Genomic DNA, 26,669 nt, shown 5'->3' on the forward strand with positions numbered 1-26,669 from the left:
AGATTAAGATTCCCAGAATATTCTAATTTTTTGAGATAGGATATTTGAGTTTTCTTAAGCTGTAAGCCATGATCAGCAATATTAAAATAATAAAAGGCTTGCAATATTTCAGTTGATTTGTAATGAATCCAGAATGTATGACATTTTTGTTTTTTTGATTGCATGAATTTTATCACAATATTAAAATTTTCTGAGACAGTCCTGTATGTGATAGATCCGCTTCCACCCGGTCCGGGAGAGAATTAACAGAGCTTGTTGACTCTGAACAAGATTTTCATAAAAACGGTGTTTTGAATCAGCATGGGATGTTTTCTATGTTTTACTGTGAATAACGTTTGGGTTTATGGGATTTGCATTTTAGTCCTGAGGTATTTGGATTGAAGTTCTACAATAAAACAATACGTAAGGCTGCATGTTCAAGGTCCTGACTTGTGAACTAAGACCTAAGAGGCGGTAAAAGCGCGGCGGTGCACGGATCCGGTGTGCTGTTTCAGGTGAGACGTCCCGTCAGAGGCAGAAAGAAGCATTCGCAGTCAGCCTGTATTTTCAAGCTCCATTTAATGTCCTAGCAAAAAGAGTATGTGTCTGTTCTAAGGAGTGAGTAAAATAGAAAGTGCATTTTCTTTTTTGTTCACTGGAATTTAACAATTAAAAAAAGATCAAAGCAGTTTCTTTCATGTCAGACGGAGCAGATTTCTGCAGAAACAGCACAGAGATGAGTACAGGTACTCTGTTGAAGTATTTGGTGGTACGGTGCTGATCAAAGGCACATCACAGCTTCGTATCTCACTGGGGATTGTTGCACACGCACAGAAAACACACATACACATGCACGAGCCGGGCGGGGACGCCGCCCCCGCGGCTCCGACACGCAGCCTTGCTGGACAGCCGTGTCGATGGAAAGCATCATGGAGGAGTTCTGAGGCGACAAATGTTCGTCCGGCGTGGTGAAGACTTTAATCTGGAGCCTGTAAGAGGGATAACATAGCATCTAAGAACGTCCATCGCGACCTTTATTCAAGCGGAAACGATCCTACAGAGACCAGACAGCCAGCGGGGACCACAGGGCTCTGATCTGGGATTCCTGGGTTTGCTTTTTTTAAATAATATCCTTAAAGAACGTCCAATATATCCTTGGTTACAACTGTGTCCGCTCTAACAGTCAAAAGAAAAAGGAACTTAACATTCAGTAAACATTCTTCTCTAAAGGTAGTTTCCCTTATATACTCTGTATTTTCCTCTGCCGTCGTTTACACATAAACAAGTTTAATAACATACCAATCAGTGGTTATTTCACATGGGAAAAGCACAAAATGTTTACACTCTTTTACAGGTAAATAAAAGTCTTTGTTGACTCTTCTTTAAGGGCGTAGAATAGTTCAGAGTTCATCTCATCAGATTCTTGTACTCGTTTCCCATCATTCTCTGCTGTTCTGCCATTAGATCTTTACGTACAAATATGGACAAAGTGGCGGCCCGTCTCCTGGCCCGTCTCCTGGCCCGTCTCCTGGCCCGTCTCCTGGCCCGTCTCCTGGCCCGTCCAGTCTCTGGGGGGGCCAGCAGGGCCGGGGTGGGGGGGCTCATAGCTGGCCGTCGCTGCAGTGGCTGTCCTGGCTGCCGCCGGGCTTGTCCGGGTCCTGAGGGGGCAGCTCTTTGAGCAGCAGGCCGCTCTTGTCAGAGAACTCCTCGACGTCAGGCTCCAGGCCGTCGGGGCAGGGCAGCTTCAGCAGCTCCTCTCTGAGCTGAGCCGTGTGTCTCTGCAGGACAAGGACAGAGGTCAGATACAACCCTGGAAACACGTTTACAGAAACACGGCAACACGTTTACACCGGCTCAGAAACACGGCAGCCGTGCAGACCAACAGGTCTAGATCAGGGGTCGGCAACCCACGGCTCTAGAGCCGCATGCGGCTCTTTAGCACTGCCCTAGTGGCTCCTGGAGCCTTTTCAAAAATGTTTGACCTTTTTTTTTCTCCTTCTTTTCCTCTTTTTTCTTCCTTTTTCCTTTCCTTTTTAATCTCGTCATTTCGACTTTTTTCTCGACATTTCAACTTTTTTCTCAACATTTCGACTTTTTTCTCGACATTTCAACTTTTTTCTCGACATTTCGACTTTTTTCTCGAGATTGTTCTTCAACATTAATCTCGCCATTTTGACTTTTTTCCCGACATTGACATTGTCCATGAAAAAAAAAATCTTCCCCCAGTTCTAACTAACTAGCGGCGACACGATGGTATTATGCGCCTGTTTTTCCAAGGGTAACACTGGGATGGGGGGGGGGGAGAAAAAACACATCTTCACACTGAGTATAATACGCAGTGTCAAGGTGCAAAAAACACCTCGGCACACAAAGCAACAAACATCATCACAAGACTTGCATGTGGGTATGGGGGGGGTGGGGGGTGGGGGGTTGGGGGATCCCGGCACAGTACATCCAAGTGATCGCCGCGACTTCGTGGCACTCGAAACCCGGAGACTGTGTTGGGGGGGGGCTAATAAGAGGGGGGGCCGAGAAGGCGTTGAGAATGAGGGAGGTGTGGTTATCAGCAAGTGTGTGTGTGAGCGGTAAGTCCGTGAACGCTGAGAGCTGCTCCTCAGCCAATGTCCTTGATGTTATCAGTCGGCTCGGTCAGTTCTGAAACAGGTCCACAGATGTTCCTGGGAGAGGGGAGGGTTAGTGGGGGCAGAGTCCCTTGTTTTCATTCCACCAGGGAGATTGTGACTGGAGCAGCCGGCCAAGCTGCTCTGTCAAGGTCAGATTATAGGATCAACAATTATATTGCAAAGAACAGGCAGACTCCAGTAATTTTCCATCTGCCTTAAGTCTCTGGTTCCTCAATGGCGACTCCAAACAGACAAATTTGTGATCAATTCCCGCCAACCCGAGCTTCCATCTTCTCCAAGGTCTTATCCATCTTGCCAATGAGCTCAAAGACCGCCGCCAGCCTGCGATTCTGTTCAAGAATCGCATCCAGCTTACGGCTTTGCTCCCCCAACGTTAAAGTCTGAGTGTTGGTCGCCGTGCTTGTCCCCTCAGCCACGTCCGGCAGCTCGGAGAGGGCCAAAACAGCTGTCGACGACTTACGCGTTTGTCGATAGACCAGGAATCCCCCTCCTCCAATTAGGAGAAATCCTGCTATCATAAATCCAATTATGAAGGCATCTTCAACGTCCTCGACGGACAGGATCGCCAAACACAACGGTTTCCAATGTTTCCAGGAATCCATTGTGTATCCAGTAGAAAATGTCCCATCGGGGCAGGAGGGCTCCCTTACCCCCTGACTTCTTGTTGCAACAATTTGGTCAATTGTGCTGAGAGACCAGTTAATCAATTCCATGATTGTAGAAAGCTTTTGGTCCAATATGGCTCGTTCAACATTTTGGGTTGCCGACCGCTGATCTAGACCAGCAATTCCTGCTGCGCATTTGTCTGGCTTATGAAACCATTTCTAAACGCCTCATTACAGTAATCCCTGGTTCTTCGTGGGGGTTACGTTCCAAAAAGAACCCGTGATATGTGAAATCCGCAAAGTAGCAACCTTTAGTTTTTAATACAATTATTATACAAGGCTTCAAATAGCGGAGGTCAGCCCCGCCCCACCACAACCAGATTAATTGGATTTAGGATTTAAACGGGAGAAAATGAAAAATGATTATGAAAAAAATACAATAAGTACAGTAGGACAAATTGTGACTGGTGCGTATTTCCCTGCTCTTCTGATGCTGCTGCATCCTGACTCGCTCTGTAGCGTCTTTTTCTTCTAAAGCCGCGGTGCAGGTGTGTTTTTTCCAGAGAAGAACATAGTTATGGGTCACTTTGTGATTTTCTTCCGAGTTCTTACCTTCAAACTTTACATCAAATCCAGTTAGGAGAGCGACTGACGGCTATGCAGCAGCAGCAGCCGGAACTAACTAACATCCTTGGATTGGAACGTAAAGGCTACGGTTCTGAAGTTATGCAACTGCATATGTGTGATATGTGTTTCAAATCAATACCTTGACAAATTTGGACTTTTTTTCTCAACATTTCGGTATTTTCTCAGAATTGTACTTCAACATTAATCTCAACATTTCGACTTTTTTACCAAAGTGCATAATGAAATAAAAATCTTCCTACTCTAAAATATCATTTTTCTCCTGCCTGGCCCTAACACTCTTCCGTAACCTTGTGACACTCTCTAGAAATCAGGTTAGAGGTCTAGGGGTAATACTGGACTCAGACCGGGAACTTTAAGAGCCACATCAAATCAATAACAGCAGCTTTTTACCATCTAGAAACGTGGTCAGAATCAGAGGACTAGTGTTTGTCTCCAGCAGCTTAGACTACTGGAACGGCTCGCTGGGCTCTAAACCCGCTGGAATAACGCTGCAGTAAATCCAGTCCTGACCAGAACCAGGAAATACGAGCACATTAGTCCAGTCCTCAGGTCAGCACTGGCTTCCTGTCGCTCAGAGGACAGACTTTACAACAAGTCTGCTGCGTTTCACTTCTTCCTGGCGAAGCCAGACGGGCCTCAACTCTGACAGTTTTATCTACACTCTTCGTTTTTAATCAAATTAGTGAATTAATGATTATTCTTACGTTTTATAGAATGATTTTATTTGCCTTCTTGTGATTTTATGTAGCTGTAAAGCCCTTGGAATTGCCTTGTCCATACAGATAAACTGGCCTTGCCTTCTTCAAGTAACCGGTGCTCAAGGCGGGTCTACGGGCTACTGAATTATGGGAGAGCTCCTATTGCCCATGTGACAGAATTAAATATTAGATATCCCATGATTAATATAATACCAGTCATTTATGGGTGTTCATGAGCCGAGAGAGAACTGGGAGAACAGTTTCAAGGCTCCGGCCAGTGGGGAGCAGAGATGTTTCCACGGTACGTATCAATCAGACGTTGTTGTCTTGGTACTTTTCCAGAACCTGCTGTAAACCTGGCCTTAATGTTTAAACGAGCCACTCCACATCGTCTTGTTGCTTCACTTTCCTGCCATTTGCCTTTCAGTAAAGATGTGACATGGCAGTAAATCAGCCCTGGACACGATCCAAGCCTCTGAGTGAGTCTACACCTGCGTTTCCCAAGGCCGTCCTGCAGACCGCAGTCCTGCATGTTCCAGATGACGCTCTGCTCCAACACACCTGGATCCCATCTGGATCCCAGCTGGATCCCACCTGGATCCCAGGGTCATAGACACACCCGAGGAGCTAGCTGTGATCCAACCAGCTGTGCATGAGCAGGGACAGTCTGATGCCCCGTTTACACGTAGCAAAAAACGGTGGTGTTTTCATGTGTTTTGGCTGTCCGTTCACTGCAAAAACTCTAAATCTTACCAGGAATATTTGTCTTATTTCTAGTTAAAATGTCTCATTTTTAGTCAAAAAATCTCATTACACTTAAAACAAGAGTCATTATCAGAAAAATAACTTGTTTTTTGACAATTTCCACCTGTTTCAAGTAAATTTTTACTTGAAATAAGTAGAAAAATGTGTCAGTGGGACAAGATTTATCTTCTCATTACAAGCAAAAAAAATCTTGTTCTACTGGCAGATTTTTCTACTTACTGTATTTTAAGTGAAAATCTACTTGAAACAGGTGAAAATTGTCAAATAAGTTATTTTTCTGGTAATGACTCTTGTTTTAAGTGTATTTTTTGACTAAAAATGAAACATTTTAACTAGAAATAAGACAAATATTCTTGTTAAGATTTTGAGTTTTGGCCGTTCGTTTACACAAAAACGAAGCTCAAAGTCACCAAAAATGATAATTTCTGAAAACTCCGACCAAAGTGGAGATTTGCAAAAACTCCTTCACGTTTGCTTGTAAACGGAGGGAAACGGACATTTAGGCTTCAGAACGTCACATTATGAGACAGAAAGGTCACCAGCGTCATGAGTGACACCTGTGTTTACAATTTGTTTTGGCCACTGTAGTTACTCGTGTCATTTGTTGATGTTTTTTTCCAGGATTCTGATTGGCTAGCATGACTTTATCTTCTCGTTACACTGCCCCCTGTAGGTTTGGCTGCTCATAGCACCTTAACAGCTATTTATGCAGGTTCGTGTAAATGGTAGATGGTATTTTTGAAAACGTAGAGGGGAAAATATCCGTTTTTGTAAATACCCGGCTATGTGTAAACGTGGCCAGAAACATTCAGGGACGTGTCCCCCGAGGACCAGGTCTGGAGGCCTACGTGATTAGCTGGTGTAGTTGGAGGGTTGGTCTAAAGTCTTCCCGGTCTGTCTTCACCTGAATGAGGTCTCTCACAAAAAGCTCTCTCTTTCAATAAACAAAACCCCCTAAAAAAGAAGTGTGAGTTAGCGCGGTGTTACCTTGAGCGCAGCGGCGTGGTGGGACATGGTGCGGCCCACCCTCTTGTCACTGCTGTACTGCTGGATGTCAGCGATCCACTCCTCACACTGAGACATGATCTCCACTCTCTTCAGGTAGAAGTGCTTGTGGATCACCTGCAGACAACAAACACAACTTTACATCCACTCAAACATCCAAAACTATGTCTCAATCATTTCATCACATCACACTAACAAACAGCAGAAGAACATTCACATTATTAGTTAAGCAACATCTTTTGAATCAGTATAAGTAACAATTATAGAACATTGAAATACAGGACTGTCTCAGAAAATTAGAATATTGTGATTAAGTTCTTTATTTTCTGTAATGCAATTAAAAAAACAAAAATGTCATACATTCTGGATTCATTACAAATCAACTGAAATATTGCAAGCCTTTTATTATTTTAATATTGCTGATTATGGTTTACAGTTTAAGATTAAGATTCCCAGAATATTCTAATTTTTTGAGATAGGATATTTGAGTTTTCTTAAGCTGTAAGCGGCATGACCAAAACATATGTGTTAAGGTTCCAGGGGCACTAATAGTTGAGTCGAAAGAGAAACTGAAACCTGCAAGAACAACTTCATATCTTCAAATCAGGATTCAGTGTTTGCTGCCTGTAGCGGCCTCTAAAGCCGCTTTAGAAAGCGTTTGCATCTTCATTAACAAACACTGTTGGTGTTTCAACATCACCTGCTGGGGTTTAGATCTGCTCAAAAGAGCAGCGATAAATCCTGCTTGTAGCAGCGTTCATAAATATCAGTCAGCATGTGGAGACGCTGGCAGGCATAGCAATGAGCCTGTTGTTTACGGCAGCCTTTATGGACACCGGCTGGCCATATTAACACACTGCTTTTCAGGGAAAACAACATCCAGAGCCACTGCAGCTCCATTACAAAGCTGGAGTCCTTGACGGGCTTGAGTGGCGGAATCGTGTCACAATCGTGTCACATCTACACCCACAGATCTGGGCTTCACTGCAGTTACCCTGGATTTAAAGTACACACGATAAACTCCACTTTGTTTTTGCTATTGTTCAGGTCCTGAAACTTGGGGGTGGAGTAACCAGCACGTGTTGGTTGTGACAGATAATAAATACACTCCATCTCAGCAAACCACAGTCCTGATTTTTGTGTTCAGGCAATTTTCTGCAGCAACACTTGAAACATTTTTCACAATCTGTGTTATTTTAAATGCGTGCAGTGATTCCAGCGTCTGCAGAGCCTCATAATGAAGCTGTGCTTCCCAGAGGGGGGGCAGACTGTAAATTAGATATGATTCAACAAAAAGGATAATCTCAATAAAAACATTTCTCCTGATGTCAGTGAAGTCGTCGTTTTATGTTTGATTCATTAAAACTGGTTGCAACACAAATCTAGACGACAGTTTCACGTGCTTCAGTTCCTTTTTAAATGTGTTTATTTTCACTGTCCTCCATATCTAAAAGAACTCATGATTCTATATAACTCTCCATACTCACTCAGACATATGAATTTTCCTTTTTTCTTTGTTCCTAGAATTTTAAAAGAGCTTGGTAAAAGATCATTTTATTTTAAAGCTCCATCAGATTGGAATTATCTTCCTCTCTTTTTGCATTCTATTACCTATTTTAATTGTTTTAAGTTGTCATTATATTCTCATCTTAAAACAAACTGCCTATGTTCTTAATTTATTTATGTTTTTTTTGTCCTTTTTTCTATGTATTTATTTTTTTCTCTGTTATGTTATATTTACCTCATTGTTTCGGTTATTCAATTAGTCTACTTTGTAACTAGACTTATGTGTAGGGGTTGTGTGTGGGAGGGTGAGACAGATGTCTGTGTGTGTTTTATGTCATGTATGTCTGTACTGTAATGTGATATATTGTAATGTTGTATGTTTTATGTCATGTATGTCTGTACTGTAATGTGATATATTGTAATGTATGTTTTATGGGACCCCTTGAAAATGAGATGTTACATCTCAAGGGTCTATCCTTTAATAAATTCAAGTCATATGTATGTACAGGAAAACATGAACTATCTGGACCAGCAGGTGTTTGATAGGAGCAGCAGAGGGAGCCAGCAGGGGGGGTTGTTGGTTTGGATCCTGGTCCTTCACACTTCTGGGGGTTGCTTTCCTTCCTCACTAGGATGCTGATGTCACTCTGACCTCACACCTGCAACTCTCTCCATGGATGATGTCAGGGAAGTGTGCCTGGCTTCCCTGCCCCCCCGCCCCCTCCCTAGCAACCGTTGCCAGGGCCAGGCATCAGTATGCAGCCAGCAGCGGGATCTTCAGAGCTGCTGCTCCGGCGCTGGAGGGAGGCCATTAGTGGGAACGGCAGCAGCTGATTTGCAGTTTACAAGGAGGCAGCGGGGGTGTGTGTGTGTGTGTGTGTGTGTGTGTGTGTGTGTCACATTCATCTCTCTGTTTCCTTATGTATCTTCCTCTGCTTTCCCTCCATCTCCACTCTCTCCTGTTCTCCAGTGAGAGTGAGTGGCGGGGGGCAGTCAGCGTTTCAAGCGTTTCATGTGTGGTAAACTCGGGGGGACGGGCTGCTGCCTGGGGTTTCCTTCAGAAAGGTAGAGGGTGTGTATGAACCCCGGTGGAGAGCCGACAGACGGATCACTGCGGTTCAGACTCCTGCTGTTTGGACACGATCATCAACCAAACACCTCAGTGTTGATGAAAAGCATTGTGTTCATGAACCACAGACGACTTAAAGGAGCTTGAGGCTCCTTTAAGAAATGAGACTCTCTAGCGCCACCCTTCACCACGACGGCCGTTGGGGGTACTGCAGCCAACAGTGAAGCCGGCACGGGAGAACGGGGAGAACGTGCATGCAGCGTCATGTGACGTCACATCCGCAGGACAGCGCGGGAAAATCGGGACCGAATTGCAGCACATTTTGCAGCACACAGCCTGTTCAAGGCAAAGGAGAGATACACTAGAGGAATCATTCTTTTGGGTTTGGAACACTTCATCTGACATTATTACTAGAGAACTTAAAATGTATACGGATTTTTTTCATAAATCCTGCCTCAATCCTGCCTCAAGCTCCTTTAATGCAATTAAAAAAACTAAAACGTCATACATTCTGGATTCATTACAAATCAACTGAAATATTGCAAGCCTTTTATTATTTTAATATTACTGATTATGGCTTACAGCTTAAGATTAAGATTGCCAGAATATTCTAATTTTTTGAGATAAGATATTTGAGTTTTCTTAAGCAGTAAGCCATGATCAGCAATATTAAAATAATAAAAGGCTTGCAATATTTCAGTTGATTTGTAATGAATCCAGAATGTATGACATTTTTGCATTACAGAAAATAAAGGACTTTATCACAATATTCTAATTTTCTGAGACAGTCCTGTACATGTTTTATCTTGCGCCTTATGTATGAAAATAAACCCGTTCATTGGTGTTGCACCTCATGGTCTGAAAAATACGGTAAGCGAGTTCAATCAGTCCGATTCAACCCAATTATAATCACTGTTCCCAAGAAAAGCATGTGATCTCTGAAACCAGTCAATAATGAGGTGAACAGGCCGGAGAGTAAGGGAGTCCCTGCAAGCTGAAGGGTTTTAGTTTTCATCTGAAGTCTCATCAAGATGCCTGGACCTCCTTATTTCCTCTGGCCCCTCCTCGTGTTTCTCTCCAAACCCTTTTCCCTCTGCGACTCCTTCCTCACATTTGGGAACCGACCTGCTCCAGACGGACAAACACAGACTGATCCTCCCGTCGTCTGAAAGACTGCAGAGAGATCCAGACCTGGGAGGAGGAGAGGGAGCTGGCCAACCTCCAGACGATGTCATCCTCCCAGGAACTCATCCTGAATGTCCCTCAGGGAGGACGTGTGCTTTTTGGCTCCCGTTTGAGCGTTTACACCGGAATTTATGTGGAAATGTCAAGGGGGGCAAAGGTGCAGAGCTGACAGAATCTGGGACAGGTTCTGTGATTTCACAGGAGCGTTGGAGACAGAAACGTGTGCAGGATGAAACCTGGACTAAAGTGAAAGGTGAAGAAGATGTAGAGCAGCAGCTTTCTTCGTGGTGAACCGTCACAGACGCTCTGCTTGTTCAGTAACGTCCCGGTAGGAGATTCATGAACAGATATGTCTGTCAGATCCAGCTGCATCTTGGCTGGACACCTCCGTCACAGAAGAGGAGCCACGGTGCTCAACTTAGATGAAGATCAGATTACATTTTAATGACCGATTCAAGCATCAAACTAGTTGATTCCCAGGTAATCATGGAGTTGTTCTTGGCTCTGAACAGGCAACAGTCCCACGCTGCCAACAAGTGCATTTGGGAGTGAGTGTGCAGAGGACGTCTAGACGTTTACAGGACAGACAGCGGCGCATCAATGCCGTATAAACAGGCTCATTTCATTTGAGTGCTTTTTCAGGTCAAAAAACAACAATTTAAATGAAAAGCAAAAAGCGCTGATCCACTGCCAGGCTGAAGCAAGAACACAGTAAACTTGAAGCTACAACAGGTCCCAGACCTTCAGTGTTCAGGGAGGACTTCATCTGAGAGGAGCTGTAACCCAACACCTTAGTAAGGGCCTTTATTAACTACAAATATGAGAAGAACCTGCTTCTTAATATTCAAGTGTGTCCGTGCACGTACAGTCATGACTGTGCACGTACGGCGCTAGGGTCGCATAACGTCCCTTGAAAAACGGAATCGTGCCGTATTTATAAACTAAAGTACACGTCCCGTATTTAGCTGAAAAGGGACGCACTTTGTCCCGTTTTACTGTGAGTAAAAAAATAGTCATAAAAGGCCAATGGAAAATGGCATTGAGCTGTTGAGTTCATAAGTTATCTAGTAGTTTTCTACAGACTTTCTGTTGGCACTTTTGTTATTGCACTAAAAATGTGCACTATTACAGAATGGATTTGCTGCTTTCTTTCTATTGTTTTATATTAATTTATACAATTTTAAGTTAAGCAGGACAGGTTTCTGTTCAAGAAAGATACTTATTTTATTCAGTTCCTTTTGTATTAAAGTGAATTGCTGGATAATAATTTGTTTTCCATATGTTCATGGCATTCAAAAATATGCATTTAATTCAATTCAGGTTCGAGTCAAAACAAAAAAAGGGGTTAAAAAAATTCACCACGCCAGGAAGGCTGAAGGCAACCGGGTCGGCCGGCCCTGCAGATGAGGTGGCCCTTATTTATTTTACAGGGAGTTAGCCTATACGGCGCGGTCATGACTGTGCATGTACAGTCATATATGGCGCGGTCATGACGGAGACTTTTGGTTTGCTTTTTTCTAGCTTTCATAGAACTCACCTCTTTGAAGCATGGCGACGGGTTGCGGATCTGCTCCAGCATGGCCCACTTGACCGTGGCCTGCCGGATGTTGCCGTCGTATTCCCGAGAACTCTGGGTGCCGCTGGGCGTCCCCCGGGAGCGCTCGTACCCCGGCTCGTTGAAGTAAGGCTCGGCCACGAGGATGAGGGACTGCACCGACACCAGCACCTGCACACACCGGGGAGGGAGAGGAGCCGTCAGGAGGGCGGGCCGAGGGCGGGCCGAGGGCCAGGCTGTTCTCGCAATCAACTCGGGACACAAAGACGGATTTCCCAGAGATCTGAGGTCAAACTGACGTTCACACATCCCTGGGTGTGATCCTGATCAGTGATTAAATCTGACTTTTCTCAGAGTCGTCAACATCGCAGCTTTTTGAAAAGCTCTTGGAAATGTGAGAGTGCGTATAATTACTAAATATTTTAGACTCATGATGTCCTGGACGTTTGGATATTAACGGCTGATGGATGACTTGGCCTGTCTGGAGGAGAAGAGAACGTCCTCCAGCGCGGCTGCGTCTGTTCCAGCGCTCTGTTCCAGCGCTCTACATTAGCAGCGATGATGATGCTGGACTTGGAGGCCTGCCCGCTGGCTCCGGCCCGCTGGCTCCGGCCCGCTGGCTCCGGCCTGCTGGCTCCGGCCTGCTGGCTCCGGCCTGCTGGCTCCAGCCTGCTGGCTCCAGCAGCCCCGGACACCGCTGACCTTCACCACCACCGTCCTGGGCCGGTTCAGAGCGGATACACGCCCCCCCGTCTCCAATTCACCAACCCCCTTCTTTTCCATTATTGATCTGCAGCATGCCAACTGGAATGATAATCATTGACTACGTTTACATGCAGTCAAAATTCGGGTTATTGCTAATATTCCGGTTACTGAAACATTGGGAATAATCTGTTTCCATGCGTGAGTAAACAGGGTTATCCCTGTTTACATGGTGATTAATCATTGGGGATATCTGGATCAAACCAGCGACGCACGGAGAACGTGATGACGCAATTCCCGTCATTTCCTCTTCTTCTTCCTGTATCCAAATTCAAAACAGCTGCTTCGCCCAACTTTTCTCTCACCTTCTTGTAAATCTTCTATCCCGGTACTTTCTACCGTCTACAAATGCAGAAATGTTCATATTCTTCATTACATTTATGAAGTGATTAGTCTCCTCCTGGTCTTGGTTTCTCCGTGTTTAGAAGAACTTCCTGGACTCAAAAGACCAGGATTCATTGTGAACAGAACATGTGCAGAAAACACATTCCTGTTCCGTTTAATCGGGATATTCGGTTTGGCGTTTACATGACCCAATATTCGGGTTAGAGAAGGAGGAACCCAGGAGTCATATTCTGGTTTTTAAAACCCGAACATGACTCCTGGGTTCCTCCTTCAAATTCTGGTTATTCAAAGGGGTTATTGGTGTTTACATGGCCGTGCAAAACCGGGTTATTGCCAATATTTGGGTTTTAAAAGGGTTATTGATGCATGGAAACACAGTCCATGGAGACATCTCCATGCACTCTCTGGTCCTGCAAATGAGGGGATTATCAAATAAAATAAACATAGATCCTAAGGGCTCAACCTTAATTGATGTCAGATCAATTTATCTCATAAATTAATGTGAATGCATGTGTTTGGAAACAACCAATTAATGTGGGCGCCTGTCAATATTTCATGTTGAAGAAAGTCTGTTTATGGTGCTCATTTTAGTTTATTGGTCCTTTCAATTTCCACAACACCACCCAAGGACCAAAAGGGGTCGACTGAAGCCTGAGCTTATGACGCCTACTCTTTACATAAGAAAAAACGAAATGAAAAAAAAAAGTTAGCTTTTATAAACTAGTGCATTTAGGATTTAGAGAATGGAACAAAATTCATAAATAAATCCATATGAAAAGTTGCCCGAGTATTAACAAAATAACTGTACACAAACATACAACATATTCCACACGTCATGTCAGACGCGCAGCAGTCCCACAGTCCACATCTTCAAGGCTTTAACATTTGTTTATTGCTCTTTGTAAAAAAATGGTTAAAAAAGGTAATTGCTCCTCTATTAATTCTGTATTTATTTGTGTATAGATGTAATTGAAATTATGTGATTGTAGTAGTTGTCATTATTATTATTAGGCAAACAACCTCAGATGAGTAACATTCAACTTATTCACACAAAATAATGAACAAAAAAATTAAAATAAAAAACCCATGGGCTTTACATGATGCTTTTGATCCATGGGTAGATCAATAACTTCAGGTTGTTTTTCAGCATGATTCATTTTCTCACTCGGTTGTGGAGAATTTCTGCTCTGTTCCTCTACACAACATTGCTTCTGTTATTCGGTCCATTCTGTAACAGTTGTTTCAGTTCATTCTGTAACAGTTGTTTCAGTTCATTGAGGGTCTTTTTGAGCATTTACTTGTACACAACAGTTCAACCACAGTGGTTCACAATTGGACTTTGGGTCATTGTAAAACCTTGAGTCCTTTATTTTGGAGTCATTTTGATTTGCTGCCAAATTTTTCTAGCAAGCTTTAGCTGTTATATAGATGATCTCACATTTGACTCTGGAGTACTCCAACTACTGGTAAAGAGTTTTAAAGACGGGGTACTGACTCATACATACGACATAAAATACTGAGAAATTACTACTTTAAATTTTAAAAAGTACTAAATAGATTCAGACATACAGAAATGTTTTAGTTGGGTTTTTTTTAATAGTGGTTTTTTTTTTTTTTATCCCTTTTATGTTAGATTTCTTTTTTAGTTTGACTGCTATCATATACAGAACTGTCTCAGAAAATTAGAATATTGTGATTTTCTGTAATAATTACAAAAACAAAAATGTCATACATTCTGGATTCATTACAAATCAACTGAAATATTGCAAGCCTTTTATTATTTTAATATTGCTGATCATGGCTTACAGTTTAAGAAAACTCAAATATCCTATCTCAAAAAATTAGAATATTCTGGGAATCTTAATCTTAAACTGTAAACCATAATCAGCAATATTAAAATAATAAAAGGCTTGCAATATTTCAGTTGATTTGTAATGAATCCAGAATGTATGACATTTTTGTTTTTTTAATCGCATTACAGAAAATAAAGAACTTTATCACAATATTCTAATTTTCTGAGACAGTCCTGTATAAGGCGTCTTATATGATGTAAGATAATGTACTACGCTTGTTTTAATGATATATTTACTTACTATTACCCTCTATTGAAACTCTGCAAACCATGAAACAGTATTCTGGTAAACTCTAGTTTCCAATTCACCAAAGAAAAGAAGATGAACCAAATTAAATAGCTAGGAGAGTTAGAGTCGGAGCTATGGGACTCCTACATGAGGATGAATCTGTGTGTGGACAGGAATACCCTGGAGACTCCCGTGATCACAGTTTACACTCCGGTTTGATTAACACCCACACGCTCCGTCTTCAAAGCTAAATAATAAATCGACTTTAAAACGGATCCATCACGTCAGCTGTGGAAGCACAAAGCCCATTGATTGGGGGCCCCTGGGGGCCCGATGACAGGGCGCTGATGAACAGAGACAACACCGGCCCAGGACTCAGACAGCCCGCTGTCAGGGTGGATCTTACCTGGAGAAAGCTGGACGTCTGAGGGTTCCACTTCTCCTCCGGCCTCCCGTGCCACGTGTTCAGGATACTTAAACAGACCTGAGGAAAAACACATCCAAACATCAGTCTCAGGGCAGAGGGCGCCCACCACAAATGTTTGAGGCCGACACAGCCTTTAGGTCGCTGCAAAGGTTCTCAGGTGTCTGAGAACCAAATTATATATGCTCCTCAACTTTTACTGTACTCAGCTCCGGAAGAGTATTAGGGCCGGGCAGGAGAAAAAATATTTGAGGGTGGAAGATTTTTTTTTTATTGTGCACTTCGAGAAAAAGGTTGCAGGACAGTGAGTGTGGGGGTGAACAGCTGCTCCAGAGACGGATGCAGAGGAACTGGGGCGGTTCAACGGCTGCGTTCAACAAAGACACCACGGACTAGGCGCGTTGAAAGCTTGAGATCTTTATTCATTACTGGGACTGGAGGCGGTCATTCCCAACGGTCTGCGTGGGTTTCCTCGCCACTAGTCATGTGACCCAGATCCTGGACTTCAGGTGCACGGATCACAGCCAGGTCCCGGTCCTCAGCACAGTCCCCGAGCACCGGGCGGCCGTGGAATGAGATGACGACGGCAGCGCCATTTTTCATTGCACCTGAAATTCTCCTAGCTATTATTGTTGGCAGTGAAACCCCGACTGGAGGAACATCAATCAGCTGCAGGGCTTTTGATTGTGAATAAGTTGTGAGCAGCAGCCCAGAGGTCTACGGCTGTTACTGAGCTGAAGTCGCTTCAACAAAATAAAAGTTTCATTTGGCTGCACATGACATATTGAAAGCATTAATCATGAATCAGAAGTAGAGATAGGAGCCAGGCGTGGGGACCTGGCCCGGGAAACCACGGGGGATCTGATCCGTCACATTTCTGTGAGGCGTCTGTCCAGTTTCAGCAGCTCAGACGGTCACTGAGCAGGGGAAGTGGGTTTGGGACTTACTTTGCCATCGTTGTAGAGGTTGGGGTTGAAGCGCACACTGTGGCCCCCCGTGGTCTCCAGGTTGACCAGCGGGGGGGAGTTGGGGTAGTCCTGGGGGAAGTACACGTCGAACTCGAAGCAGCCGTTGGCGTACGGAGTGTCGGCCGGGCCTGTGATGAGCACCTGGGGGGGCGAGGAGGGAGAGCTTTAACACACATCAGATCAGCAACAGTTCCACCAGCGGAGGCTGGTGTTTGAGGCAACGCAAGTTTATTTGTACAGCACAAATCAACACTAGGTAATTTAAAGTGCTAACATCAACATTAAAAGCGGCAACACACAATTAAACAGTAAATAACAAATAGAATGATAAGAAAAGAGGTAAAATAATAAAAAGCACAAGTTATATATATATATATATATATATATATATATATATATATATATATATATTGTCTATACCAGGGGTCGGCAACCAAAAATGTTGAAAGAGCCATATTGGACCAAAATCAAAAAAAACTATTATATCTGGAGCCGCAAAAAATGAAAAGTCTTGTATCAGCCTTAGAATGAAGTCAACACATGCTGCATGTTTCTATATTAGTTAGAACTGGGGGAAGATTTTTTTTTTCATTATGCACTTCGAGAAAAAAGTCGAAATGTCGAGAAAAAAGTCAAAATATTGAGGAAATAGTCAAAATTTTTAGAAAAAAAGTCAAAATGTTGAGATTAAAAAAGGAAAAAGGAAGAAAAAAAGAGAAAAAAAGGAAAAAAAGATTAAATAAAGGAAAAAATAAAAAAAGAAGAAAAAATAAAAAAAAAGGAAAAAAAAGAAAAATAAAGGTCAAACATTTTTGAAAAAGCTCCAGGAGCCACTAGGGCGGCGCCAAAGAGCCACATGCGGCTCTAGAGCCGCGGGTTGCTGACCCCTGGTCTATACGGTCAAAACGTACAAATACAGTATTACAAAAGTAATCTGTAACAATTTCTCCGTTGAATTCAACCATTTTGACAATTCTATGCCACAATGCCTGTTTCCAGGTCTTCTAGTTGGAGAGACCTGCTTCAGGTTAGGGGAGTTACCTTCATGATGTCCAGCCTCTCCTCGTCACAGCGGACGAAGACGCTGGAGGAGGAGGACAGGGGCAGGGAGGTGGACAGGGTCACCGCCTCCTGGGCCAGGCGGCGGGATCTGGCGGCGCTGTTGCTGTCGCTGGCGTTCTTCACCTGAGACATGTAGTGGTAGTTGACCTTGAACATCAGCTTGCCTTCGTCGTCCTCTGAAACCATCTCAAACGTGTCTGGGAGGAAGGAGACAGAGTGTGAGCGCCCCGCCTGGACAGAGACCCCGCCTGGACAGAGACCCCGCCTGAGCAGAGACCCCGCCTGAGCAGAGACCCCGCCTGGAGAGAGACCCCGCCTGGACAGAGACCCCGCCTGAGCAGAGACCCCGCCTGAGCAGAGACCCCGCCTGGACAGAGACCCCGCCTGGACAGAGACCCCGCCTGGACAGAGACCCCGCCTGAACAGAGACCCCACCTGAGCAGAGACCCCACCTGAGAAGAGACCCCGCCTGAACAGAGACCCCGCCTGAACAGAGACCCCACCTGAGCAGAGACCCCGCCTGAACAGAGACCCCACCTGAGCAGAGACCCCGCCTGGACAGAGACCCCGCCTGGACAGAGACCCCGCCTGAGCAGAGACCCCGCCTGAACAGAGACCCCGCCTGGACAGAGACCCCGCCTGGACAGAGACCCCGCCTGAGCAGAGACCCCGCCTGAGCAGAGACCCCGCCTGAGCAGAGACCCCGCCTGAGCAGAGACCCCGCCTGGACAGAGACCCCGCCTGAGCAGAGACCCCGCCTGAGAAGAGACCCCGCCTGAACAGAGACCCCGCCTGAACAGAGACCCCGCCTGAGAAGAGACCCCGCCTGAGCAGAGACCCCGCCTGAGCAGAGACCCCGCCTGGACAGAGACCCCGCCTGAGCAGAGACCCCGCCTGGAGACTCCCCGTCCACCAAAACTAGGGATGCCCCGATCCTGCTCTCATATACTCGTACTCGCAAAGATTCTCAGATACCACGCACCGATACCACTTCATTGTTGTTGTAGGTACGACAAAAGAAGCAAGGCAGACTGCCAGCTATGTGCTGCTAAGGAGCCACTGTCAGGTGGAGAAGACGAAGGATTTCTCCGTCTTCTCAACGCACTCGAGCCTTAATATATATATCAAATAATTTGATATTTTATTAAATGTGAAGACAGTGCCAGTGTGGAGACTTTTTATTTACACAGAAAGATTCTTTTTTGTTTAAAATAGTTATTCTACTCATTAGGGCCTTCAATAGGTAAGTGTTTTGTATCTGTAGGAATTGTTTTCCTCGTTTTTATATTTTTTCTCCCGACGAAAGGAAGGCCTTTTTTCCCCCTAAACGTGCCCCAAAAGTCACCAACTTTTGCACCAAGCCAGGCCTGGTGATAAATGTGATATTTAATAGTTTGCATTAATGGGCGTGGCCTAACGGCTCAACAGCGCCCCCTAGAAAACTTTGTGCCTCAAGCCCCACAATACGGTTTGACGTACATGCACGAAATCGGTACACATGTCGCAACTTAAAGAAAAGTCTCTTGGCGCCATGGCCGAAACCCAACAGGATGTCGGCCATTTCGAATGAATCCGTGTAATTTTGGCGAAATTTATGCCACTTCTTCGACCGTTAATGCGCCCGAACCGTAACATGCACCCAAGTGTGTTATACATCAAAATGTGCGTCTCCATCCTGCGACGATGGGCATTACTTTTCTCAGTCAAAAGCGTTACCGTGGCAACGCTAGACCCCAAAAAGCGCGCCCCCCCTTCATCTGATTGGTCCATATTTGATAGTTCCTACTTTCTGCTATAACTTTTGAATGGTTTGATATAGAGAGTCGTGGGTGGTGTCATCGGACTCGGTATTCGGGACTCGGTGAGTCCTTGAACTTTATGGGTGAAAATTGCACGCGCGAGGGCCCGTTCATCGCTGCTTGCAGCTTTAATTTAATTTATTTTTATTGAATTTATCTGTTGCAAATAAAACCTGTCTTCCAATTCGTTGCATTTTTCATTGCATTTTTCGCCTAGTTATTTTTGTGGTAGAAGTATCGTATCGGTACTCTGTATCGGCAAGTACACAAATTAAAATACTCCTACTCGGTGTGAAAAAAATGGTATCGGGGCGTCCCTAATGTATGCTTTCACAATAAACCTTTAAAAGGAATTAAAACATTCCACTTTCTCTTCCTTGTCGCCAATTTCTTGTCCTAGTTATTTAAAAAACGGAATAGTGAATTTCCCCATCACGGGACAACAGCAATCTCTCAGTATGTTCAGTTTCAGCTAGAAATACCCCTCCAAACATTGAGTTTACAAGCATGTGAAACGTGTTTTTGCTGCGGAGACAGAAACAACTCTGTTTCCAGTCCAGACACTGGCAGTGATGTCAGACATCCATTAGATGCTCGTCAGCCTGATTGACGGTGACACGGCTGGGTGAGAGTGATGGACAGACGGGGGTGGGGCTGGACTGGCAGACGGCCAGTACGTGCACCGCGCCAGCGGCTCGTCAGACTCACCGAACTGAAGTTTCTTCATGATGGCCACGTATTTCTCCTCCAGAGAGCGGAGCAGGGACAGCGGCTTGGGCCGGCTGGACACCTTCCTGGAGCACTCCACCAGCTTCCTCTCTGGTGGGGGGGCACAGGAGGGAGGCCACGGTTACACATAGTATTTACAAAAACAGATATTTCTCTGAAAAATACCATCATTTACACAAACCCGCATAAATACACTGTTAACGCTTGTGCTGTCTTTGGGTCAAAATGACCCAATCCTTCTATCCTTCTTTCCTCCTGCCATGCTCTCTCCTTCCTTCTTCCTTTCCTCTTTTCCTCCTTTTTTACCCTCCTTTACTCATTTTTCTTCCTACCTCCCAATTCGTTCCTTTATAACCTTCTTTGCTTTTCCTTCCTACTTCCCTCCCTTCTTTCTTTCCTTTTCTCCATTCCTTCCTCTCTTCCTTCCATCTTTTCTCCCTTCTTTCCTCCCTTCCTTACTCCCTTTCCTACTTCCTTCCTTTTCTCCTTTCTTCCTTCTTCTCTCCTTTCTTCCTTCTTTCCTTTTCTCCCTTCACCCTCCCTTGACCCAATGACAGCACAAGGGTTAAGGTGCTATGAGCAGCCAAACCTACAGGGGGCAGTGTAACGAGAAGATAAAGTCATGCTAGCCAATCAGAATCCTGGAAAAAAACATCAACAAATGACACGAGTAACTTCCAGTTACTTCCAAGATGAACCAGAGTCTTTCGTTTGGAGTGACAGAGAAGGGGAGTTACTTTTAAGTGTGACGTTAGAATATAAATCAGGTAAAATACAAGAAAATATCAAACAAATTGTAAACACAGGTCGCACACATGACGCTGGTGACGTTTCTGTCTCATAATGTGACGTTCTGGAGCCTAAATGTCCGTTTCTCTCTGTTTACAAGCAAACGTGAAGACGGAGTTTTTGCAAATCTCCACTTTGGCCGGAGTTTTCAGAAATGATGGTTTTTGGTGACTTTGAACTTCGTTTTCGTGTAAACGAACGGCCAAAACGCATGAAAACACCTCCGTTATTTGCTACGTGTGAGGACTGAGGTGGCTGCATGCTCCTCTGTTGGACGGGGGGGAAATCCAGCCTGACTGAGGGAGTCAAGAATACACATAAAGCCTGGTGGAACAGGCTTCCACAAACTAAAGCAGACAGATCCCAACACTGACAGACAGACAAATACCTGGATGTCCTGGACGTTCTAGGTATTTCCTGAAGCCACTCTACTAATTTAATGATGTTTCCACCTCAGGCTGCGATGCTGCCAGCTCCACATGGTGATGTGGCTTATTTTCATAAATACATGGACATCTGTATTCTCCGTCTCACGCATCCACCTCCATCACACCTGACGGCCGCTGCTTCACCTAAGTGAGCAGTCTGGAGGCTGATTATGGAGACGGAGCAGAAAGAAATCCTCTGGAGGGAGCTGGAAGAACCGGGCCGGAGGATCATTAACGTTGTACTGTGTAGAGAAAAGGTAATGGAGGGGGGGGGTGTTTCATCATGTGGTGGACACTTTATTGATGGTATTGCCTCCTTAAGATGACTGATAACCAGCCTCAAGTGTCTCCTCTCTCCCCTCTGAGCCTCAAGCCCCCAGTTTGAATCCAGTGACGGAACCTAAATAGATAAATGATTCTGAGCCTTTGAAACGATGACTGTGTTTCCATGCATCAATAACCCTTTTAAAACCCGAATATTGGCAATAACCCAAATTTGCACGGCCATGTAAACACCAATAACCCCTTTGAATAACCCGAATTTGCTCATATTCGGGTTTTTAAAAAACCCAATATGAGCCCTGGGTTACTCCTTCTAAAACCCGAATATTGGGTCATGTAAACACCAAACGGAATATTCCCATCAAACGGAACAGGAATCTGTTTTCTGCACATGCTCTGTTCACAAGGAATCCTGGTCTTTTGAGTCCAGGAAGTTCTTATAAACACGGAGAAACCAAGACCAGGAGGAGACGAATCACTTCATAAATGTAATGAAGGATATGAACATTTCTGCATTTGTAGACGGTAGAAAGTACCGGGATAGAAGATTTACAAGAAGGTGAGAGAAAAGTTGCGCAAAGCAGCATTTGTTTTGAATTTGGATACAGGAAGAAGAAGCAGAAATGACGGGAATTGCGTCATGACGTTCTCCGTGCGTCGCTGGTTTGATCCAGATATCCCAAATGATTAATTACCATGTAAACGGAATATTCCCAATGTTTCAGTAACCGTAATATTAGCAATAACCCCAATTTTGACTGCATGTAAACGTAGTCAATAAATAAATTGCAGTTTTGGTTCTCAGGAGAGAAAAATCCATGAATGTGACGAGCTGCAGATCTACGTTTATGAGTCTTAATCAGATAAACCTGGAAGGACATGGTAAGAGGAAAACGGCTTGCATTTCTCTTCCAGCATGATGAACCTAAGGTGTCCCCCACTCAAGGGCGGTGTTATGTCCCTTCCTGCTGCCAGGTGTCCTCAGGTGTCCTCAGGTGTCCTCCAGAAGCCTTGTAACTGGTCAACAGCCCACCCGGCAGCATGGATCAGACAAAGCAGGAATCTCAGGACCAATAATGCAATAATCCCTGGCACATTAATGCTAATAAAAGTCAAAATGCAGACAAAGGTGTCTGCATTTTGCATTTGCATTTGCCTGAAGACACCGAACTGATCCTGTTTTATGTCTGACGTGCAAAAATATATGTACAGGACTGTCTCAGAAAATTAGAATATTGTGATTTTCTGTAATGCAATTAAAAAAACTAAAATGTCATACATTCTGGATTCATTACAAATCAACTGAAATATTGCAAGCCTTTTATTATTTTAATATTGCTGATCATGGCTTACAGTTTAAAAAAACTCAAATATCCTATCTCAAAAAATTTGAATATTCTGGGAATCTTAATCTTAAACTGTAAGCCATAATCAGCAATATTAAAATAATAAAAGGCTTGCAATATTTCAGTTGATTTGTAATGAATCCAGAATGTATGACATTTTTTTTTTATTTTTTTTTTATTTTTTTTTTATAATTGCATTACAGAAAATAAAGAACTTTATCACAATATTCTAATTTTCTGAGACAGTCCTGTATATTATCGAAATAAAGATGCCTGTAAAGAAATGAAAGCCAAAGAAGACGGTAGGAATAACTGCATAGTCTTTTTCTCTATTAACATTTCCAGTTTTGTCCCGGCTCTTTCTGATTAGTCGTATGAGGAAATTATGCCGACAGCAAAGGTGAGAAAGATTGGTCCGGTCCAACTCCCAGAAACAGGCCAGCGGCACCCTTGATTAAAATGAAACTGTCACACGGCAGGCAGTCAATTAGAGCCGGGGGACTTCCTGCTCGGATAAACCCGGAGACCCATTTTCACGTCCTTGCAGGGAGAGGGCAGGACGCAGACGACGGATGGGGGGGTGAAGGGGAGCTGCAGAGACCAGGATGGGGGGGTGAAGGGGAGCTGCAGAGACCAGGATGGGGGGGTGAAGGGGAGCTGCAGAGACCAGGATGGGGGGGTGAAGGGGAGCTGCAGAGACCAGGATGGGGGGGTGAAGGGGAGCTGCAGAGACCAGGATGGGGGGGTGAAGGGGAGCTGCAGAGACCAGGATGGGGGGGTGAAGGGGAGCTGCAGAGACCAGGATGGGGGGGTGAAGGGGAGCTGCAGAGACCAGGATGGGGGGGTGAAGGGGAGCTGCAGAGACCAGGATGGGGGGGTTAAGGGGAGCTGCAGAGACCAGGATGGGGGGGTGAAGGGGAGCTGCAGAGACCAGGATGTCGGAGCCGGAACCCAAGAAGAAGCACTACAATCAAGCTACGGTGGGAAATGAAAGGCTCTGGGTGCTGGCAGACAAGCTCAGAGTTGGACAGAGAACGGAGGACGCAGGGGGGCTGGTCATGGACAAAAAACTTCATCCTATCAAGACTTTCAAGTTAGCAGAGGATCTTAACAAAACACAGAACCCTGAATAGAGGGTCTGCATTGATGTCACTTCCCCACTTGCCCAGCCCCCTTACTCCAATTTCTTGCTAAATCTATGAGTACAGTCGATCGCACAACAGCTCTTTCCCATTTTAGATGTTTTCCAGTTGCTCAAACTGAAAGTTTACGCTGCCACTCAGTCTCTCTGACACTCAGTCTCTCTGACACTCAGTCTCTCCGACACTCAGTCTCTCCGACACTCAGTCTCTCCGACACTCAGTCTCTCCGACACTCAGTCTCTCCGACACTCAGTCTCTCCGACACTCAGTCTCTCCGACACTCAGTCTCTCCGACACTCAGTCTCTCCGACACTCAGTCTCTCCGACACTCAGTCTCTCCGACACTCAGTCTTTCCGACACTCAGTCTTTCCGACACTCAGTCTTTCCGACACTCAGTCTTTCCGACACTCAGTCTTTCCGACACTCAGTCTTTCCGACACTCAGTCTTTCTGACACTCAGTCTTTCTGACACTCAGTCTTTCTGACACTCAGTCTTTCTGACACTCAGTCTTTCTGACACTCAGTCTTTCTGACACTCAGTCTTTCTGACACTCAGTCTTGGCCGCGGTATGTTTGGAGCTGTCAAATACGTATAGCGTGTTAATTTAGCTGAGTGATGGTTCTTTTGGAACCAGATTCACAACGAGTGCGTTAGAGAAGACACACTTCCACGGAGAAACAGCTGCAGTGTTTCCATACCCTGGTTGGCCTGCCGCAGGCTGGTGGTGGCGGCGTGGACGATCTCTGCCGTCCTCTGGATGTCGGGAACCAGCAGGGTCAGGCCCTCGGGCTCGGGTTCAGAGCCTTCTGCCTTCACCACGCCTTTACTCTTATCTTTCTTGGACCTGCAACGCACAAACACACAACCATAAGAGGGGTGGTGTGGGGGCTGCTGCTCAGCTGAAGCACAGCAGACAGAGACCAGAGCGGCTGAGAGGATCACCGCCGGCCGGGCCGTTGGCCCTGGATCACCGCCGGCCGGCCCGTTGGCCCTGGGCCTCCTCCTTCATTCTAACCACGGGGAGATGGAGGACGAGCCCGTGGGCTTCAGGATCTGAGCCTGAAACTTCACCTTGGACATGTGTTTAGTGAGGCTGGACGATAAGAACATTCTCCTCCAGGCTCCTGTTTGTGACCGCTGTCCGGGTCTGTCCAGGTCTGTCCAGGGGCCTCATTTATAAAAGAATGCGTAGGATTCATACGATAAGTGCACGTGCGGCCAAAAGCCGAAAATGGCGGGCGCAAAAAAAAATCCTGATTTATAAAACCATGTGCACGCACACTTGCACGCAATATTCGCTTCATAAATCACAGTCCAGCTGGAAGGTTGGATACGTGAATTTGCCTCATATCCCGCCCTCTACACGCCCACTTTTTACCATAAATGGTCAATGCAAACTACATGATTGTATTTGCATATAAATGAGCTTGCTGAGCATGTGCAGCGGCTTCCTGCAGCCTGTTTCTGCTGCGTCAGGATGAATGAGACATATGTCGAGACGGTGTCCTACCTCTGCAGAAAATACAACCGTACGATCCCCGTTTCTTTTTTCTCCGTTTTTTTTTTCCAAAGGCTTTTTCATGCAAATAGACGATTTAACAGCAGGAAGTCAGAATGTGCTTTACATAGATCTATGTGTACGACGCTTCGGCGGAAGAAAAAAACCACATTTCCACATATATATTGGCAGGTAGGATGATTTGACAGATGAAAATACCCCGTCAGATCACGCTTCCACATAGACATCAACATTTATCTATGCAGAAGCTTGATCTCACAGGGTATTTTCTTCCGCCGCAGCGTCGTACACATAGATCTATTTGGAAGCACATTCTGACTTCCTGCTGTTAAATCGTCTATTTGCATGAAAAAGCCTTTGAAAAAAAAGATACTGAGATAAAAGAAACGGGGATGGTACGGTAGTATGTTCTACCGAGGTAGGACACCTCGGCACAACACCGGCTTGGGTGTACATGGATCTATAAGTCTGATATGTGATGACATTAAGAGTATGACATGAATCTGGCTTAATTTCACCACCTCACCGTCTGTGTCGCCAGTTCCCCATATCTTCAGACTGTTCCTACGCGAGGGTCAGGGTTGGCGTAAAGATACACACATTTTTCGGTTCGTTTTTTTTTAAATCCCAACCTTTGCGTAGAAGGTGGCTTGCGCATCTTTCAAGCCCTGTTTTGTGCGCAAGCAAGCTTTATAAATGAGGCCCCAGGACTGTCCAGGTCTGTCCAGGTCCGTCCAGGTCAGCCCCCTCCACACATACAGACTGCTGTGGAGACTCAGATAGGCTAACCCCACTGCTCAGTGACGGGGAGGGTCCGGTCCTGCTGCTGCTGCACCTGACCTGAGCTGCTGCAACATTCATGACAGCCACTTCCAGACCCATCATTCATGTGGAAGCGTGCACGTCTGAGCTGCCTTGTGCGTGCCGTTGAGTGAGCTGAGCTGGAGCTGAGTTGGCTCATCGCATCTCCTGGAGGGAGAATTTCTACGCGAGGCTCTTTTTCCACTTTCCACTGAAAACTGGATCCAGATATCTGACATCAGCCGTCAAGTGAAAGCAGCAACACCAGGGACGTTGGTCTTACCTGAGGCGGTTGGTGTAAGTGTCCACACACGTCTTCATCTTGGCCAGCAGCATCCCCACCGAGGTCCGGCCCTCAGAGTGCTCTTCGTCGTCCTCCTCCTCCTCCTCGTCCTCCTCCAGCGCCAGGTCTCCCGTCAGCGGCAGCAGCAGAGGAACCAGGGCCGTGCAGGTGGAGATGGCCCTCAGCAGCTCCAGCAGGGCCCGGTAGAGCGGCACATGGCGCGCCATGTCCAGCACTGCACACAGGA

General features: G+C 45.3%; 1 protein-coding gene across 5 annotated transcripts in view; it reads right to left on the bottom strand.

The window, feature by feature from the left end:
- Window positions 1-541: 541 nt before the first annotated feature.
- The window catches only part of birc6 (baculoviral IAP repeat containing 6), a 172,268-nt gene continuing 146,140 nt past the window's right edge, over window positions 542-26,669 (bottom strand). For all 5 annotated transcript variants that reach the window (XM_061745121.1, XM_061745123.1, XM_061745120.1 and 2 more), the window contains 9 exons: window positions 26,423-26,657; window positions 24,518-24,663; window positions 19,810-19,920; window positions 17,282-17,499; window positions 16,220-16,381; window positions 15,255-15,332; window positions 11,643-11,831; window positions 6,328-6,462; window positions 542-1,757 (listed from right to left, as the gene is read on the bottom strand). In XM_061745121.1, coding sequence (XP_061601105.1) covers window positions 1,581-1,757; window positions 6,328-6,462; window positions 11,643-11,831; window positions 15,255-15,332; window positions 16,220-16,381; window positions 17,282-17,499; window positions 19,810-19,920; window positions 24,518-24,663; window positions 26,423-26,657 — 1,451 coding nt within the window. In that variant the 3' untranslated portion in view covers window positions 542-1,580. The remainder of the gene's footprint in view (window positions 1,758-6,327; window positions 6,463-11,642; window positions 11,832-15,254; window positions 15,333-16,219; window positions 16,382-17,281; window positions 17,500-19,809; window positions 19,921-24,517; window positions 24,664-26,422; window positions 26,658-26,669) is intronic.

Source organism: Cololabis saira, chromosome 17 (assembly GCF_033807715.1).
Source record: "Cololabis saira isolate AMF1-May2022 chromosome 17, fColSai1.1, whole genome shotgun sequence".
NCBI classification, from domain to species: domain Eukaryota; kingdom Metazoa; phylum Chordata; class Actinopteri; order Beloniformes; family Belonidae; genus Cololabis; species Cololabis saira.